A 20110-nucleotide genomic window follows, 5' to 3' on the forward strand; every position below is an offset into this window, starting at 1 on the left:
AGATCAACAATGGCGAACACGTCAGATCGATCCACGACAAACAACGGCACATAGAATCAAAATAGTTCATTGATTTTAAAAAGGTCTCAAAAATTATCAAAACGACTGACAGGTTAATGTAGCATGGAATATGCAGCATCGTTAGGCCACAAAACCCACAAAAGCAGATTAGTGCAAACTGCAAACCACTGAGTGAATATTAATCAGCATGGTTTGAGATGATTACAGGAAATACAAAACATACTTTTTAGAATCGTCATGTTTATCTAAATAGCTAAAAAAAATCACAATGAGGCAAGCGGATTGGTAAGAAGCTGCCGGAAGGTGATGTTACCTGGTCCTGAAAGCAGCCCAGTAGCCAGTCACAGGCTAGGGCCTGAGGAACCGAAAGATTTAAACTACATACTGGGGACTCATTTATCTGTAACACACAGGAGGAACCAATGTACAGCGGAGTTCAATGGCATGTTACACAAGGGAACAAAATGTACAGAAATGTACGTATAGGCCCAATATAGTAGTAGTACTGTATGTTACACTGCTTCATGCTTTAGCATCCTTCAATTAGTTTGAGACAAACAGTACGTTTAAATTGTGCACATAGGGCGAATACAAGCGCTAAGTAGATATTTCTATACATAGTGTGTAGAAGTGGAGGCTGCTGAGGGGAGGACGGCTCATAATAATGGCTGGAACGGCATCAGACACATGGAAACCGAAATTGACTCGGCACTGTGGGTTAGTATAGCACACCCGCTAATGCTAAGCTACAACGCTAACCGGTTGATTAAGCTAATGTGCTAGCAGTCTGCATCGGCCAATATGCTAAGCTAATATGCTAGCAGGTTGGATGGGGCTAACAAGCTAATAGGCTAGCTGGATTGGAGTGTTGCACTGCTCAGGAGAATACGTACAAGTCGGTATGCATGCAGGAGGTGTGTTTACCTGAGAACCACCAGCAACGGGGATGACGCAGGTGAGGAGGTTTCCGATCACTGTTTCCAAGGGAACACTGAGGCTGTCCACGTGCACGGTGTAGATGAGCCCCAAACAGTTCTGCACAGGGGAGGCACTCAGTCAGAAGACAAGAACAACCTTTCCTTGACTTGTAGTGAAATGACAAATGAGGTTTGTGTGGAAAATAACACATCTACTACTTAAAGCAAAATACAGCCAAATCAAGCCTAGATTTGCCTCAAACACACTTCGTTGTAACAAGAAACAGAGATGAGAAGTGCAAGGGAGTATCAGACAGGGACATGGAGTATTGTTTTGAGGTGCGTTGTACCCTGAAAACCTCTGTGTGGTCCAGACGGGACACCAGCACCAGGCTCTTGGGGGCAAAGACCTGGGCCGGCTGGACCAGCCCTGGGACTTCGTCCTCATCCACCTCACTGGCCTCAGCTTTCTGTAGCTACACACACAGAAAGACACAGAATATCATACAGTGTACAGAACGTAGCCTACCCTGTGCAAATGTTCTATAGATGTATCATTAAAGATCAAATGTAATATCAGACGTCAAGTACTGCTTGGAACATTTATAAATCGTTATCGGTTTCTCATATGATCAGATCGTCTCATTTCCACAACAGCGTAAAATGTAGGGATAAACACTTGCTATACAGTACAGCTTAGAGGTCGACCGATTAATCGGAATGGCGGATTTCTAGTTTTCATAACAATCGGAAATCGTTCATTTTGGACGCCGTTTATTTTCTTTTTTTACACCTTTATTTAATCTTTATTTAACTAGGCAAGTCAGTTAACTTATGGCTGCAATCTCGTTGACGGGAGCGATATGACAACAGCCAGTGAAAGTGCAGGGCGCCAATTTTAAAACATCAAAAATCTAAATTAAAATTCCTCAAACATACATGTATCTCATACCATTTTAAAGCTAATCTTGTTGTGAATATCACCACAGTGTCCGATCTCAAATACGCTTTACAGCAAAAGCACCACAAACAATTATGTTCGGTCACCACATAGCCATAGAAAAACACAGCCATTTTTTTTTCCAGCCAAAGAGAGGAGTTTCAAAAAGCACAAATAGAGATAAAATTAAATCACTAACCTTTGATGATCTTCATCAGATGACACTCATAGGACTTCATGTCACACAATACAGTTCATATTTATCAAAATATGAGCTGACATTGGCGCGTTACATTCACTAGTTCCGAAAACATCCAGTGATTTTGCATAGCCACATCATTCAACAGAAATACTCATCATAAATGTAGATGATAATACAAGTTATACACATGGAATTATAGATATACCTCTCCTTAATGCAACCTCTGTCTGACTTCAAAAAACTTTACGGAATAAGCAAACCATGCAAAAATCTGAGACGGGGCTCAGAAGAATGTCGCAATAGCCGCCATGTTGACGTCAACATAAACAAGAAATTACATGATAAATATTCCCTTACCTTTGATGATCTACATCAGAAAGCACTCCAGGAATCCCAGGTCCACAATCAATCATTAGGATGTTTTTAACATATAGCTTCAATAAAGTTCCAACCCAGATTATTCCTTTGTGTCTTCATGAGCAATGGAACGCAAGTGGATACCATGAGGAATGCGCGTGATCAGAAAATGGCTGACTGCCAGACACCTGATAGATTTTGCTCTCATTCACTCACACAGCACAGCAGATGTCCCATTGAAATTTCTATAGATGATTGATATCGAGTGGAACCCCTAGGCAGTGCAACATCATTAATATATCAGGGGCATTTCATTGGGGACTGTGGTGAATACATGCAAAGCTCAGATTTCTCACTTCCTGTTTTGATTTCTCCTCAGGATTTTGCCTGCCATATGAGTTCTGTTATACTCACAGACATCATTCAAACAGTTTTAGAAACTTTAGAGTGTTTTCTATCCAATACTAATAATAATATGCATATATTAGCAACAGACTGAGGAGCAGGCCGTTTACTTTGGGCAACTTATTCATCCAAATACTCAATACTGCCCCCCAGCCATAAGAAGTTAAGCACACATTCTTATTTTCAATGACGGCCTAGGAACGGTGGGTTAACTGCCTTGTTCAGGGGCAGAACGACAGATTTTTACCTTGTCAGCTCGGGGATACAATCTTGCAACCTTACGGTTAACTAGTCCAACGCTCTAACCACCTGCCTCACGAGGAGACCGTCTGTTACGCGAATGCAGTAAGAAACCACGGTAAGTTGCTAGCTAGCATTAAACTTAATCAATCATAATCACTAGTTATAAACTAGTAATATCATCCATGTGTAGTTATCTAGTGTGTACTGCGTTGCATGTAATCGATGCAGTGTGCATTCGCGAAAAAGGACTGTCGTTGCTGCAACGTGTACCTAACCATAAACACCAATGCCTTTCTTAAAATCAATACACAGAAGTACATATTTTTAAACCTGCATATTTAGCTAAAAGAAATCCAAGTTAGCAGGCCATATTAACCAGGTGAAATTGTGTCACTTCTCTTGCGTTCATTGCACGCAGAGTCAGGGTATATGCAACAGTTTGGGCCGCCTGGCTCATTGCAAACTAATTTGCCAGAATGTTACGTAATTATGACATAACATTGAAGGTTGTGCAATGTAACAGGAATATTTAGACTGATGGATGCCACCCGTTAGATAAAATACGGAACGGTTCCGTATTTCACTGAAAGAATAAACGTCTTGTTTTCGAGATGATAGTTTCCGGATTCGACCATATTAATGACCTATTTCTGTGTGTTGTTATGTTATAATTAAATCTATGATTTGATAAGAGCAGTCTGACTGAGCGATGGTAGGCACCAGCAGGCTCATAAGCATTCATTCAAACAGCACTTTCGTGAGTTTTGCCAGCAGCTCTGCTGTTTATGACTTCAAGCCTATCAACTCCCGAGATAATGCTAGTGTAACAATGTGATGTGAAATGGCTAGCTAGTTAGCGGGGTATGCGCTATTAGCGTTTCAAACGTCACTCACTCTGAGCTTTGGAGTGGTTGTTCCCCTTGCTCTGCATGGGTAACGCTGCTTTGAGGGTGGCTTTTGTCGTTGTGTTCCTGGTTCGAGCCCAGGTAGGAGCAAGGAGAGGTACGGAAGCTATACTGTTACACTGACAATACTAAAATGCCTATATGAACATCCAATAGTCAAAGGTTAATGAAATACAAATGGTATAGAGAGAAATAGTCCTATAAACCTGGGAATATTGAAGACTCCTGTTAAAAGGAACCACCAGCTTTCATATGTTCTCATGTTCTGAGCAAGGAACTTAAAAGTTAGCTTTCTTACATGGCACATATTGCACTTTTACTTCAACACTTTGTTTTTGCATTATTTAAACCAAATTGAACAGCTAAATGGATTTTATTGATGTATTATATTAAGTTAAAAATAAGTGTTCATTCAGTATTGTTGTAATTGTCATTATTACAAATAAATAAATAAAAATCATCCGATTGAATCGGTATCGGCTTTTTTTGGTCCTCCAATAAATCGGTATCGGCGTTGAAAAATCATAATCGGTCAACCTCTAGTAAGGATAAGGATACTGTTATTGGTTCATAATGACATTGGCTCAGTGTGTGAGGAGTAGTGTGGCCAGGGGGAATCTTCTCTTTCTCCTCTAGTCTCTCACCTGTGGGTTGTCCAGGCCCTCCCAGAACGTGAAACAGGCACAATAGTGACGCTCTGAGTTGATGTCGGTCAGAACCGACACAAAGAACGACGGACGCTCCCTCTCTGGAACTAACTGCCATCCGTTTGGCTGACAGAACTGAGAGAAAAGGAGATGGTGAGAAAGAGGAGGAGGGAGGAGGGAGAGGGTGAGATCAACAGAAAATGAGTCAATGGGCACAGGGGTCGAGAAAGAAGGGAAGAAGGAGGGAAAAGGGAATGAGGTGAAAGGGATAGAAGGACAGGAGGGAGAGATAGATGAGGAAGCACGAGAGAGAGAGCGATGACAGGAGAGGAACATACAGTATTAGTATCCCAGTGTGGTATGTCACATGTCCCTACTCTGCATATCTGTGACTCACCTCTGATCTCTAGCCTATCATTTAGTTATTTTCCACCACTAGGCTACACCAAGTTAAGAAAACTTTCCACGTGTCAGAAATGATTAACCTTACACCCTTATTTTGGATCGGGGTGAGAAATAGGCTAGAAGCAAACCAAGGAATAATCATTGTTCTGTAGGCATTCATCTTGTAAAACATAATGAACACTTAGGAATTCTTCAATGCTGACTCGGGCAAAACACACAAGACAATAATGAGGTAATCAATACTAGAATAAGGGTTATTTGGGAGACATTAAATACACATTAACAGTAAATTATTCAGGGTGATGTTGATCCCTTCACGATGCAGCCTTTCTTCAGGTTACGGATGATGCATGTAGCATCGGGTAAATATGTAGGCTATTGTGCATTTGTTTGTGTGAGAGTAATGTTAGTTACATACCAGTTCGATGCCTTGTGGAAAGGGATTGTCCTCCCAGTCTTTCTCAGGAAAGCGCTGGAGAATGTGACCTTGGCCCTCACTGCCCCCTGGAGAAAGAGAGAGAAAAGAGGGTGACAAAGGTCAGGTCAGAACTCTTGATCAGAAAGCCAAGTTATCTGTCAGGGCCTAGTCCACTACTGTATGGCTGGGGATTGCAAGGGAGCTCACCATACGATATTATTACAATACTTAGGTGCCGGTACGATATGCATTGCGATTCTCATGATTCTATATGTATTGCAATTCAACACATATGTTCCAAACATATTTCTCACTATATTGCTGCACAGAGACAAGAGAGAGCATGAGAAAATGAGTTGGAAACTAAAGTGCTGAAAATATGTTAACTCACTGTTTAAAAAAATATATTTAAAAAATAATAAAAATAGAGGCTGTACCCTAGCGCAGCTACAGCCGATTAGCGCTAACGCTCATTTTTACAAGTTGATACTTCGAGTCAGCTATAGTCCACTGATTTGACAAGCGCACACGCGCACACACACACACACAGAACTTTGTTCATGTGTTTCAGCTAACCTCATGACCAAACACACACACTGCTCTAAATGTCATAACCCTCTGAAGTCTTTAGTGGTGTTATGTGGACTGTGTCATGTGCATTCCAAAGGAAGTGCACCCCTATTGATAAAACTAACACAAATGTATGGTTGTATTGGACATGAGACATGCACTTCTGTCTCTCTCCTAGTAGGGCAGGATATCAACCCTGATAACATGATCCTTAACCCATTAGATATTAATGAAGTGAATGGGAAATATGATTGTTGATTCAGATTTAAATTTCCTGAAATTTACCAGAAGTGGCTAATACAGATATATTTCATACTGATATTTCTGACCACTTTCCAATTTTCCACTTCTCGTTGGCAACTGGAAATGAACAGATGGGAATGATTAGAAGCATTACATGTAGAATGTTTAACTCAAGTAATTGTGAGCGCTTTAAGATGTTGATTGATGATATTTCAAAGGAAAATGTTTATAAATCAGGCAGATGTGGAATCTGCTTTCCAGACATTTCTCACATCTTTCATTTCACCACTGCTTTCCCTTAGTTAAACCACGTAAGAGAGCAGCAGAAGGGTTCTGGAAAACTTGGTTTACAACCGGTCTCAAAAAAATCCTCAGTTAAAAAAAACCAACAAGTTGTATAATAAGTCCCCCACAAATCCCTCTCCCCTGAATTCTGCAAATTACAAAAAGTATATGAACAAATTTAATCACCTACTTTAGATATCCCCCCAAAATATATATTTTACTAACAAATTCCAAGAATCCTTCAATAATATTAAGTCAACTTGGAAAATCATCAATAAACTGTTGAATAAGAAAAAGGCATCCACAACTATCCCATCTAAAGTTGGAAATAAGACATATAGTGATCCTGATGTTATTTCATGTTAATTGAATCACTTTGTGAATGTGGGTGCCTCTTTGGTGAAATCCATGTCTTCCTTGATCACTGAGGCTCCAACGTATACCTTCACCAAATCTACGCAAACTGGTATTGTTCCTAAAGATGTGATAATTGGCTAAGTTATCCCACTCCATAAATCTGGGGATCCAAGATCTTTTACAAATTATCACCCAAAATTCAAGAAAAATTGGTGTATAAGAGAATGTTGAAACATTTAAAATCAACACTGTATTCTATATGAGGATCAATATGGTTTTCGTAAAAACTACTCCAACGATATGTCTCTTCTGCATCTTGTGGATAAAATATTTACAGCCCTTAACAATTAATAGGCTCGTCATCTTTCTAGATTTAGCCAAAGCGTTTGACATGGTTGGTCATGAAATATTACTTCCTAAATTGCATTATGTTTTTCATGATTATACATATAATTGGTTATATAGTTATGTTTATGATCGAAAATAATTTGTTTACGCAAATAGCTGTGCATCTACCAGGGCCAAGATATCCTGTGGTGTCCCACAGGGTTTGAAAATTGGACCTTTCTTTTTCCTAATCTATATTAATGGCCTTGCTGATGTGTCCTCTACCATACTTCCCATGCTCTTCACTGGTGATACCAATTTGATTTTATCACATAAAAATTTTGATTCAATAGTTCATGAAGCCAACTCAGGCACGGCAACATTTCATGAATGGTTCCAGATAACTAGTTTATCTTTAAATGTTAAAAAAAAAAAAAAAAAACTTTATAGTATTCACTATTAAGAATAAGAAATATTGTATAAAAAAAAATGTATACAATAATTTTAAAAAGCCAGAATCGCAATTGGTGGGAATTAAATGGAATAAGTTACATCCACTAGATTCCTCTGAGTTCTAATTGATGAAAAGTTGTCCTGGAAAGATCATATTACATTTGTCTACAGCAAAGTGATGAAATCTGTTGGTATCATCAGAATTGCTTCCTACCTCTTTACTATAGCTTAATTTACCCAGATCTCAATTACTGTAATATTGTCTGGGCCAGTATTTCATAGAGATGCACAACATAAAATCGGTGAGCGTATTGGAATAGGCTGATATTAGATAAAAATGCCAAAGTCGGCATCAGCCCAATGTCTAGTTTAACTCCGATGTACAAAATCGATGTCAAATCTGACGTGCATACCTATATCTTTTTCACCTTTATTATATAACGTAAGTAGATGACGTAATGATGCCAAAAAATATACAGCGCTACGCAGAACAAAAGCAGAAAAATACTAAGCGTACACTTCCAACAACTAAACAAGTTCAAGTCGAGCAGTCATTTGAAAGAGTAAGAGCATTTCAGCAAGACAACTCAAAGGCGAAATCCATTAACGCCAAGATAATGGAATTTATTGCCCATGACAATCAACCGTGCTCTGTCGTAGATGATGTTGGCTTTTGCCGACTGATCGATCGATCCCCGGTACACACTATTTTTCAGATGTTGCCCTACCGGAGTTACACAGTATTGTTGAAAGACACATCCACTGCTATTAGCGTCACGACTCATATTTGGACCAGCGAGTCTGACAACACAGTGGGTCGACGAGGATTTTGCACCAATAGAGATGGCAGTTTCAGTTCTAGTCCGTAGGAAACTGTGCAGTACTTTGTTTATGTATTATTTCTTACATTGTTAAGAAATACTTCCCGACATACAGCCGGGAAGAACTATTGGATATCAGAGAGACGTCAACTTACCAGCACTACGACCAGGAATACGACATTCCCAAAGCGGATCCTTTGTCTGCACCTCCCAGGGTATTTGAACTGATTCCAGAGGCCGACCCAAAACAATGCCGCCAGAGAAGAGGGACTCGGAGCGGTCTTCTAGTGAGGCTTCGGAGGCACGCACACCACCCACCGCTTCAGAGTATATTACTCTCTAATGTCCAGTCCCTAGTTGACGAAATCAGGGCAAGAGTTGCTTTCAAAGAGATGTCCGGGATTGTAACATACTCTGTTTCACGGAAACATGGCTAGCTTGGGATAGGCTGTCGGAGTTGGTATAGCCAACGTGATTTTCAGTGCATCGCGTCGACAGGAATAAACATCTCTCCGGTAAGAATAAGGACGGGGCTGTATGTATAATGATAAACGACTAATAATCGTAACAACATACAGGAACTCAGGTCCTTTTGTTCACCTGACCTAGAATTCCTCACAATCAAATGCCGACCGTATTATCTCCCAAGAGAACTCTCCTAGGTTATTGTCACAGCTGTGTATATCCCCCCTAAAGCATTTTAACAAAGCTAATTTGAGAACAAGGATACCTAAAGTCTATCAGCATATCGAATGAAGTACATGGGTGAGTAACACGCTCCACCCTTGCTACTCTAACTTCAGCGAAGCCCTCCCCCACCCTCCATTTGGCAAATCTGACCCTGGCTCCATCTTGTTGCTCCCTTCCTATAGGCAAAAATTAAAACAGGAAGTGCCCGTGCTTAGGTCTATCCAACGCTCGTCTGACCAATCGGATTCCACGCTTCAAGATTGCATCGATCACATGGACTGGGATTTGTTCCAGGTAGCCTCAGAGAATAACACTGACGTATACGCTGAGCGAGTTTATAAGGAAACGTATAGGAGATGTTGTACCCACTGACTATTAAAACCTTCCCTAACCAGAAACCATGGATGGATGGCAGCATTCAAATTAAACTGAAAGTACGTTCCACCACATTTATTTATTTATTTTGAATTTTACCCCTTTTTCTCCCCAATTTCGTAGTATCCAATTGTTGTAGTAGCTACTATCTTGTCTCATCGCTACAACTCCCGTACGGGCTCGGGAGAGACGAAGGTTGAAAGTCATGCGTCCTCCGATACACAACCAACCAAGCCGCTGCTTCTTTAACACAGCGCACATCCAACCCGGAAGCCAGCCGCACCAATGCGCCGGAGGAAACACCGTGCACCTGGCCACCTTGGCTAGCGTACACTGCGCCCAGCCCGCCACAGGAGTCGCTGGTGCGCGATGAGACAAGGACACCCCTACCGACCAAGCCCTCCCTAACCCGGGCGACGCTAGGCCAATTGTGCGGACCTCCCGGTCGCTGCCGGTTACGACAGAGCCTGGGCGCGAACCCAGGACTCTGATGGCACAGCTGGCGCTGCAGTACAGCGCCCTTAACCACTGCGCCACCCGGGAGGCCCCGTTCCACCACATTTAATCATGGCAAGGCAACTGGGAATATGGCCGAATACAAACAGTGTAGTTATTCCATCCGTAAGGCAATCAAAACAACCAAAGTGTCAGTATAGAGACATGGTCGAGTCGCAATCAACAGCTCAAACACGAGATGTATGTGGCAGGGTCTACAGACAATCACAGGTTACAAACAGAAAACCAGCCCTGCCGCGGACATCAACGTCTTGCTTCCAGACAAACTAAACACCTTCTTTGCACGCTTTGAGGCTGATACAGTGCCACTGACGCAGCCCACTACCAAAGATTGTGGGCTCTCCTTCCCTGTGGCCGACGTGAGTAAAATATTTAAACGTATTAATCCTCGCAAGGCTGCCAGCCCAGAAGGGATCCCTAGCTGCGTCCTCAGCGCATGCAAAGACCAGCTGGCTGGTGTGTTTACGGACATATTCAATCAATCCCTATCCCAGGACGCTGTCCCCACATTCTTCAAGATGGCCACCATTGCTTTCTTGGGAACAGGAACAAAGGTAACTGAACTAAATTACTACCGCCCCGTTTGTGACCCTGGGTCTCGAACCCGCCGTGTTCAATTGGGTCCTGGACTTCCTGACGGGCCACCTTCAGGTGGTGAAGGTAGGAAACAACATCTCCCCTCCTCAACACTAGGGCCCCACAAGGGTGCGTTCTCAGCCCCCTCCTGTACTCCCTGTTCACCCACGACTGCGTGGCATGCACACTTCCAACTCAATCATCAAGTTAGCAGACAACACAACAGTGGTAGGCCTGATTACCAACGACGACGAGACGGCCTACAGGGAGGAGGTGAGGGCTCTCGGAGTGTGGTGTCAGGAAAATAACCTCATTTAATGTCAGCAAAACAAAAGAGATGATTGTGGACTTCAGGAAACAGCAAAGGGAGCACCCCCCTATCCACGGGACAGCAGTATAGAAGGTGGAAGGTTTTAAGCTCCTCTGTGTACATATCACCAACAAACTGAAATAGTGCCTGTTCAAACTCAGGAGGTTGAAAAAAATGTGGCTTGTCACCGAAAACCCTCACTAACTTTTACAGGTGCACAATTGAGAGCATCCTGTCGGGCTGTATCACCGCCTGGTACGGCAACTGCACTGCCCTCAACCGCATGGCTCTCCAGAGGGTGGTGTGTTCTGCACAACGCATCACCGGGGGCAAGCTACCTGCCCTCCAGGACACCTACAGCACCTGATGTCACAGGAAGGTCAAAAAGATCATTAAGGACAAACCACCCGAGCCACTGCCTACCATCCAAAAGGCGAAGTCAGTACAGGTGCATCAAACCTGGGACTGAGAGATTGAAAAACAGCTTCTTTCTCAAGGCCATCAGATTGTTAAACAGCACAGAAAGGTGGCTGCCTAATTAGAGACTTGATATCATTGGTCACTTTAATAAATGGAACACTAGTCACTTTAATAATGCCACTTAAGAATGTTTACATATATGACATTACTCATCTCATGTATATACTGTATCCTACACTATGTATTCTATACTATTGCATCTTAGCTGCTCTGTCACTGCGCATCCATATATTTCTATATTCTTATCCCAGTCCTTTACTAGATTGTGTGCATTTGGTTTTGTTGTGAAAATGTTGATATTACTTGTTAGATACTGCTGCACTGTCAGATCTATAAGCATAAACATTTCACTACACTCACAACATCTGCTAACCATGTGTGTGACCAATACAATTATTTGATTTCGAATTGAAGAAAGCCCTACTGCATGCTCAAGAATGTGCTGGTTCTCATACCGCTGCTGCCATTTCAATGGCATTTGAGAACATGTTTGAAACATGAACACTCCTAGTTCCATTCAAACAACTGACTGGAGAAATAAGGTCAACTGCGTCTGCAGCAGACGTGATACCCTGTCATGGCATTGAAATGCCTGTTCAATGAAACTGCCAACGCAGACTGTGGCGTTAAAACTTACAAAACTACTTGAGGCTGTGAACAAGCGATTCAGTGGCATTCTCGATAAGCCTCTTTACTGTGTCGCCACCATGCTCGACGCTAGGTACAAATAATGCTACTTCGATGCAGAAAAGAAACAGGGTTTACGTGAAATGTTACATACACAGCTGGACAAGATGGAAAGATGGAAATGGACACAATGACAGTGCACACCGAGGAAGTGAGGCCACGGACAGACAGAGCTGAAACTTCACTGCTTGACATGTATGATGAAATCCTGGTTGAGAATGAAACGACTGAATAAATGAACAAAACAGTACAGCAAGTAAGTGAAAGAAATAGGTTTTGATTATGTTTTACTGGTAATGGGGACATACGTAAATGTCAACAAAATAACTTTTTGGTCAGTGTGGTGTGTGTGTGTGTGTGTGTGTGTGTGTGTGTGTGCGCATAACTTTTATTTAAGTAGTCAGTTAAAGAACAAATTCTTACAATGACAGCCTACCCCAACAAAACCCGGACGACGCTGAGACAATTGTGCACCGCCCTATGGGACTCCAAATCACAGCCAGATGTGATACAGCCTTGATTCAAACCAGGGACTGTATTGACGCCTCTTGCACTGAGACGCAGTGCCTTAACACACACACAGACGCAGTGATCTAACTATTTAACTGCACTAGAATTCTTAAAAAGGCAGCAAAAAAATGTGTATATTGGTTATCTGTATCGTTTTTTGGCATGGAAAATATTGGATATCGGTATCGGCCAAAAATGTAATATCAGTGCATCCCTAGTATTTATATTTTAGTCTTTTAGCAGACGCTCTTATCCAGAGCAGTATTGAGTGGATACATTTTCATTTTTTTCCCCGTACTGGTACCCCCGTGGGAATCTAACCCACAACCCTGTCGTTGTAAGCGCCATGCTCTACCAACTGCGCCACACGGGACTGAACATATGCCTCCTGTTGAAGATATCCCTCTAGTAGTGTGGGGGCTGTGCTTTGGCAAAGTGGGTGGGATTATATCCTTCCTGTTTGGCCCTGTCCGGGGGTGTCCTTGGATGGGGCCACAGTGTCTCCTGACCCCTCCCGTCTCAGCCGCCAGTATTTATGCTGCAGTAGTTTATGTGTCGTGGGGGCTAGGGTCAGTTTGTTATATCTGGAGTACTTCTCCTGTCCTATTCGGTGTCCTGTGTGAATTTAAGTGTGCTCTCTCTAATTCTCTCTTTCTTTCTCTCTCTCGGAGGACCTGAGCCCTAGGACCATGCCTCAAGACTACCTGACATGATGACTCCTTGCTGTCCCCAGTCCACCTGGCCGTGCTGCTGCTCCAGTTTCAACTGTTCTGCCTTATTATTATTGGACCATGCTGGTCATTTATGAACATTTGAACATCTTGGCCATGTTCTGTTATAATCTCCACGCGGCACAGCCAGAAGAGGACTGGCCAGAACCCCACATAGCCTGGTTCCTCTCTAGGTTTCTTCCTAGGTGCTTCTACACCTGCATTGCTTGCTGTTTGGGGTTTTAGGCTGGGTTTCTGTACAGCACTTTGAGATATCAGCTGATGTACGAAGGGCTATATAAATAAATTTGATTTGATCCCATCTACACAAATTACTCATCATAGAAAATACATTTCCAAGACTAGCCACCTCCTCTAATTACCTGGCTCCATCCACGGGGTTGACCAACCAGTGCCCACGCACAGTGGCTAACCAGGCTATCTGCATTGTGTCCCACCCACCACCTGCCAACCACCCTTTTACGCTACTGTTACTCTCTGCTCATCATATATGCATAGTCACTTTAACCATATCTACATGTAAATACTACCTAAATCAGCCAGACTAACCGGTGTCTGTATGTAGCCTCGCTACTTTTATAGCCTGTCTTTTTACTGTTGTTTTATTTCTTTACCTACCTATTGTTCACCTAATAACTTTTTTGCACTATTGGTTCGAGCCTGTAAGTAAGCATTTCACTGTTGTATTCAGCGCACGTGACAAATAAACTTTGATTTGATTTGCACCTTTATTTAAGAACCTCATACCTCCCAGACAATTTACTGAAACCCTTCAATGGATTCTGCCGGGTTAATTCTGAAATCTATCTATATAGCAAGACACTGCGATAACCTTCACCCTCCCAACTGTCACACCTCACATAGCCAATTCTCTATCAGATACAGAGGTACCATACTCTGTAATTCTTATCTTCACATTGCCAAAACATCATCATCCCTCAATAACTTCAAGGCAAGACTGGGGGTCAGCCTGATGAACCAAACTACTCAGTAATCTCCTCCATATAGCCCAACAGACATTTAAACAAAACATATACTGTTTATAATGTGTTGTGATTGCTGATCAGTTCATTTGTACATTTATGATTAGTGGGTTTTGTTATGTGTTTTAACAAACCTTTTCTATTTTTGTACTTGTATTGTATATAGTTTGTGGTGTGGTTTGTACAGTATATAAGGCCCTTAGGCTTCTAACCACACCTACACAGTTTATTTATTTATTTGTTGTTATCTGTATTGTTGTTGATCACCTATTTTCTTTGGTGCCAATAAATTAAACTAAAAAGTATCGTGATATGTAACCATTGATCCCCCCCCCACTTTACTGTCAGTCTGTCATAAAGAAAAAGATGAGCTCAATGCCACAAACTGTTACTTCATGACACAGTTATTGTTGACACAGTGGTTGAGGTACTTTCAGTCTAAGGGCTCAGACACACCAACAGCGTTTGCTGGCCGAGAGTACTTCACCTCTGCATGTAATTTGCAAATTGAACGTGCACAGATTTCACATGTACTGTAGATTCACATGAAGAATGTCGGCAGACAGACATCTAAAGTGGGTGGTCCCTAAAACAAGGCACGCTGAACGATCGGCAGACGAACGCTGGATCCACATTCGTGTAACGTGTGCGAGCCTTAAACCTGGCCTTGAGGGATCATGACCCAGAAGGGACTGGCCTTGTTCCAGGCTGCCTCACTAATAGGCACACTTTCTTGGCACAACGCCCTTGTGATTCTTCCCAAACACAGAATGATTTATCTTCAGACTTCAGCTAAGATGTCAGTGCTGCTCGTCTTAGCAGAATGACATAAGCCTTCATACGTAATCCACTACAAATCACTCTGTTAACCATCGTTTGAGCTTCTCTGTCCGGACAGTCGTCTTCACACAGAATTCACTTTATGTCACAGCATGAGACCAATCACTGAAAGAGACATTATTCACAAAGTAAAGAAGGAAGAGAGAGTTTGTGGTTGAATGCTGCATCAGTCTGAGAGAATAACAAAAGTCTCACGCTCTTTATCCCGGGGAACAAAACCAAGAGCCCGGTAAGCCCAGTCACAATACAAACAACAACTATAGGGCAGGCAGCTCCCAAAACCAAACACACAGATGGGAAGGAAATAGCCTACTCATAGTCTCTTCTGCACGCTCTCTTTCTCCCCTTCACCCATCTCCTCTTACTCATCTCACCTTTGCTACCATCCCCATCTCACTCTCCCTTTCTCGTGAGAAGGTGGGAGTCATGAGACAGTGGGTTGTGTTTAGTAGAACAGCTGTCCTTCATTCCTGACCACTTTTTAAAAACCTTTCTGGTGTCAAAAACACTTTGACCAGTCAAACACAGAGCTGCAGAAATGCAGGCAGCGAGCCTTTCATATTACATGTACTCTCTCATTCGTTTAAAACATCACTCAAGTTCTGTCTAAACAGACGTGAGCAGCGGTCAGGGACCGGGAAGGAATTTACATTTTCAACTTTACCGCACTGCTGTTTATTAATTTAGACCTCCTTCATGCTACATTAAGTGATGTGCAGGCAGCATAAAAAGTGACGGGATGGCTAGTGGTAGATTATTAATAGTACATCTGGCTAAATTATCCATTCTAGAATACCACTTACAATTGCATGTAAAATACATTCCTTCATTTTAAGTAGTATGCTAGAGTGGATATTGAAACGTATTGTTTCAGTGGCAGCCAGGTGGTGGTGGTGTGTTTTCTACATGTACTCCTCAGTGGTAGACTGTAAACTGTGACAGAAGAGAGGAGCTCATAAAAACTTCCTTGAGGTTTGGCTCTGAGAACTTCAGCACGTAGCACAGGTAGGTGTGTGTGTCTATCTCAAAGAATATAGTCCTCATGCATCTTGTGTGTGTAAGTGCACGTAGTATATGTTAAATGGGTTAATCTGTGCAGTAAGAGCTTATGAGACCAATAATCGGTCTAAGGTAGAATATTTGACCTTACCTGTCTGTTGCTACATGCACGTGGCCTGGCCAGTGTTCACACATCTGTGTTTGCAATGCAACTAGTCTAGGGCTGGGCAATATGGCCTAAAAATCATATCTTGATTTTTTTCAAACATATGGGTGATTCACAATATACACAGTGTACAAAATAGTAAGAACACCTAATATCGAGCCCACCCCCTCAGAACAGCCTCAATTTGTCCGGGTATGGAGTCTACAAGGTGTCGAAAGTGTTCCACAGGGACACTGGTCCATGTTAACTCCAATGCTTCTCACAGTTGCGTCAAGTTGGCTGAGTGGTCCACCACCCAAAGGACATTCTTGACACACACAGGAAAATGTTGAGCATGAAAAACCCAGCAGTGTTGCAGTTCTTAGCACAAACCGGTGCGCCTGACACCTACTACCATACCCAGTTCAAAAGGCACTTAAAGTGTTTTGTCTTACCCATCCACCCTCTGAATGGCACACACACACACAATCCATGTCTCAATTGTCTCAAGGCGTAAACAGTATTCTTTAACCAGTCTCCTCCCCTTCATCTTAACAGATTGAGAGAAGATTTAACAAGTGACATCAATAAGCGATCATAGCGTTCACCTGGTCAGTCTGTCATGGAAAGAACAAGTGTTCATAATGTTTTGTAAACCGTGTACATTTATTACATTTATTTGTAATAATGACAATTACAACCATACTGAATGAACATCAATAATAATACATCAATAAAATCAATTTAGCCTCAAATAAATAATGAAGCATGTTCAATTTGGTTTAAATAATGCAAAAACAAAGTGTTGGAGAAGAAAGTAAAAGTGCAATATGTGCCATGTAAAAAAGCTAACGTTTAAGTTCCTTGATCAGAACATGAGAACATATTAAAGCCGGTGGTTCCTTTTAACAAGAGTCTTCAATATTCCCAGGTAAGAAGTTTTAGGTTGTAGTTATTATAGGAATTATAGGACAATTTCTCTCGATTTACGATTTTTATTTCATATACCTTTTGACTATTGGGTGTTCTTATAGGCACTTTAGTATTGCCAGTGTAACAGTATAGCTTCCGTCCCTCTCCTTGCCCCTAGCTGGGCTCGAACCAGGAACACATCGACAACAGCCACCCTCGAAGCAGCGTTACCCATGCAGAGCAAGGGGAAAAACCACTCCAAGTCTCAGAGCGAGTGACGTTTGAAACGCTATTAGCGCGCACCTCACTAACTAGCTAGCCATTTCACATCGGTTACACCAGCCTAATCTCGGGAGTTGATAGGCTTGAAGTAATAAACAGCTCAATGCTTGAAGCACAGTGACAAGCTGCTGGTAAAATGCACAAAAGTGCTGTTTGAATGAATGCTTACGAGCCTGCTGGTGCATACCATCGCTCAGTCAGACTGCTCTATCAAATCATAGACTTAGTTATAACATAATAACACACAAAAATACGAGCCTTAGGTCATTAATATGGTTGAATACGGAAACTATCATCTCGAAAACAAGACGTTTATTCTTTCAGTGAAATACGGAACCGTTCCATAAGTCTAAATATTGCTGTTACATTGCACAACCTTCAATGTTATGTCATACTTACGTAAAATTCTGGCAAATTAGATGGCCCAAACTGTTGCATATACACTGACTCTGCGTGCAATGAACGCAAGAGAAGTGGCACAATTTCACCTGGTTAATATTGCCTGCTAACCTGGATTTCTTTTAGCAAAATATGCAGGTTTAAAAATAAACTGCTCAAAAAAATAAAGGGAACACTTAAACAACAATGTAACTCCAAGTCAATCACACTTCTGTGAAATCAAACTGTCCACTTAGGAAGCAACACTGATTGACAATACATCTCACATGCTGTTGTGCAAATGGAATAGACAACAGGTGGAAATAGGCAATGAGCAAGACACCCCCAATAAAGGAGTGGTTCTGCAGGTGGTGACCACAGACCACTTCTCAGTTCCTATGCTTCCTGGCTGATGTTTTGGTCACTTTTGAATGCTGGCGGTGCTTTCACTCTAGTGGTAGCATGAGACGGAGTCTACAACCCACACAAGTGGCTCAGGTAGTGCAGCTCATCCAGGATGGCACATCAATGCGAGATGTGGCAAGGTTTGCTGTGTCTGTCAGCGTAGTGTCCAGAGCATGGAGGCGCTACCAGGAGACATGCCAGTACACCAGGAGATGTGGAGGAGGCCGTAGGAGGGCAACAACCCAGCAGCAGGACCGCTACCTCCGCCTTTGTGCAAGGAGGAGCAGGAGGAGCACTGCCAGAGCCCTGCAAAATGACCTCCAGCAGGCCACAAATATGCATGTGTCTGCTCAAACGGTCAGAAACAGACTCCATGAGGGTGGTATGAGGGCCCGACGTCCACAGGTGGGGGTTGTGCTTATAGGCCAACACCATGCAGGACGTTTGGCATTTGCCAGAGAACACCAAGATTGGCAAATTCGCCACTGGCGCCCTGTGCTCTTCACAGATGAAAGCAGGTTCACACTAAGCACGTGACAGAGTCTGGAGACACAGTGGAGAACGTTCTGCTGCCTGCAACATCCTCCAGCATGACCGGTTTGGCGGTGGGTCAGCCATGGTGTGGGGTGGCATTTCTTTGGGGGGGCCGCACAGCCCTCCATGTGCTCGCCAGAGGTAGCCTGACTGCCATTAGGTACCGAGATGAGATCCTCAGACCCCTTGTGAGACCATATGCTGGTGCGGTTGGCCCTGGGTTCCTCCTAATGCCAGACAATGCTAGACCTCATGTGGCTGGAGTGTGTCAGCAGTTCCTGCAAGAGGAAGGCATTGATGCTATGAACTGGCCCGCCCGTTCCCCAGACCTGAATCCAATTGAGCACATCTGGGACATCATGTCTCGCTCCAACCAACAACGCCACGTTGCACCACAGACTATCCAGGAGTTGGCAGATGCTTTAGTCCAGGTCTGGGAGATCCCTCAGGAGACCATCCGCCACCTCATCAGGAGCATGCCCAGGCGTTGTAAGGAGGTCATACAGGCACGTGGAGGCCACACACACTACTGAGCCTCATTTAGACTTTTTTAAGGACATTACATCAAAGTTGGATCAGCATGTAGTGTGGTTTTCCACTTTAATTTTGAGTGTCACTCCAAATCCAGACCTCCATGGGTTGATACATTTGATTTCCATTGATAATTTGTGTGATTTTGTTGTCAGCACATTCAACTATGTAAAGAAAAAAGTATTTCATAAGAATATTTCATTCATTCAGATCTAGGATGTGTTATTTTAGTGTTCCCTTTATTTTTTTGAGCAGTGTATATACTTCTGTGTATTGATTTTAAGAAAGGCATTGATGTTTATGGTTAGGTACAGTCGTGCAACGCTTGTGCTTTTTTCACAAATGCGCTTTTGTTAAATCATCCCGCGTTTGGCGGGATTGTTGGCTGTCTTTGTTGGGAAGAAATATAGTCTTCGCAGATTTCGCAACGAGCCAGGTTAGCAGGCAATATTAACTAAATATGCAGTTTTAAAAATATATACTTATGTATTGATTTTAAGAAAGGCTTTGGTGTTTATGGTTAGGTACACATTGGAGCAAGACAGTCCTTTTTCGCGAATATGCACTGCATCGATTATATGCAACGCAGGACAGGCTAGATAAACTAGTAATATCATCCATGTGTAGTTATAACTAGTGATTATGATTGATTAAGTTTAATGCAAGCTAGCAACTTACATTGGCTTCTTACTGCATTCGCGTAACAGGCA

At 42.5% G+C, this 20110-nt stretch overlaps 1 protein-coding gene across 18 annotated transcripts in view; it reads right to left on the bottom strand.

Moving 5' to 3' along the window:
* LOC139378591 (myotubularin-related protein 5-like) overlaps positions 1-20110 on the bottom strand; it is a 76276-nt gene that overhangs the window by 40448 nt on the left and 15718 nt on the right. For 11 of the 18 annotated variants that reach the window (XM_071120894.1, XM_071120892.1, XM_071120889.1 and 8 more), the window contains exons 2-6: positions 5461-5546; positions 4635-4772; positions 1289-1414; positions 946-1056; positions 335-421 (exon numbers count right to left, since the gene is read on the bottom strand). In XM_071120894.1, coding sequence (XP_070976995.1) covers positions 335-421; positions 946-1056; positions 1289-1414; positions 4635-4772; positions 5461-5546 — 548 coding nt within the window. The remainder of the gene's footprint in view (positions 1-334; positions 422-945; positions 1057-1288; positions 1415-4634; positions 4773-5460; positions 5547-20110) is intronic. The other 7 variants (XM_071120902.1, XM_071120901.1, XM_071120904.1 and 4 more) reach the window with 1 other exon arrangement.

This window comes from Oncorhynchus clarkii, chromosome 21 (genome assembly GCF_045791955.1).
Source record: "Oncorhynchus clarkii lewisi isolate Uvic-CL-2024 chromosome 21, UVic_Ocla_1.0, whole genome shotgun sequence".
Taxonomy (NCBI): domain Eukaryota; kingdom Metazoa; phylum Chordata; class Actinopteri; order Salmoniformes; family Salmonidae; genus Oncorhynchus; species Oncorhynchus clarkii.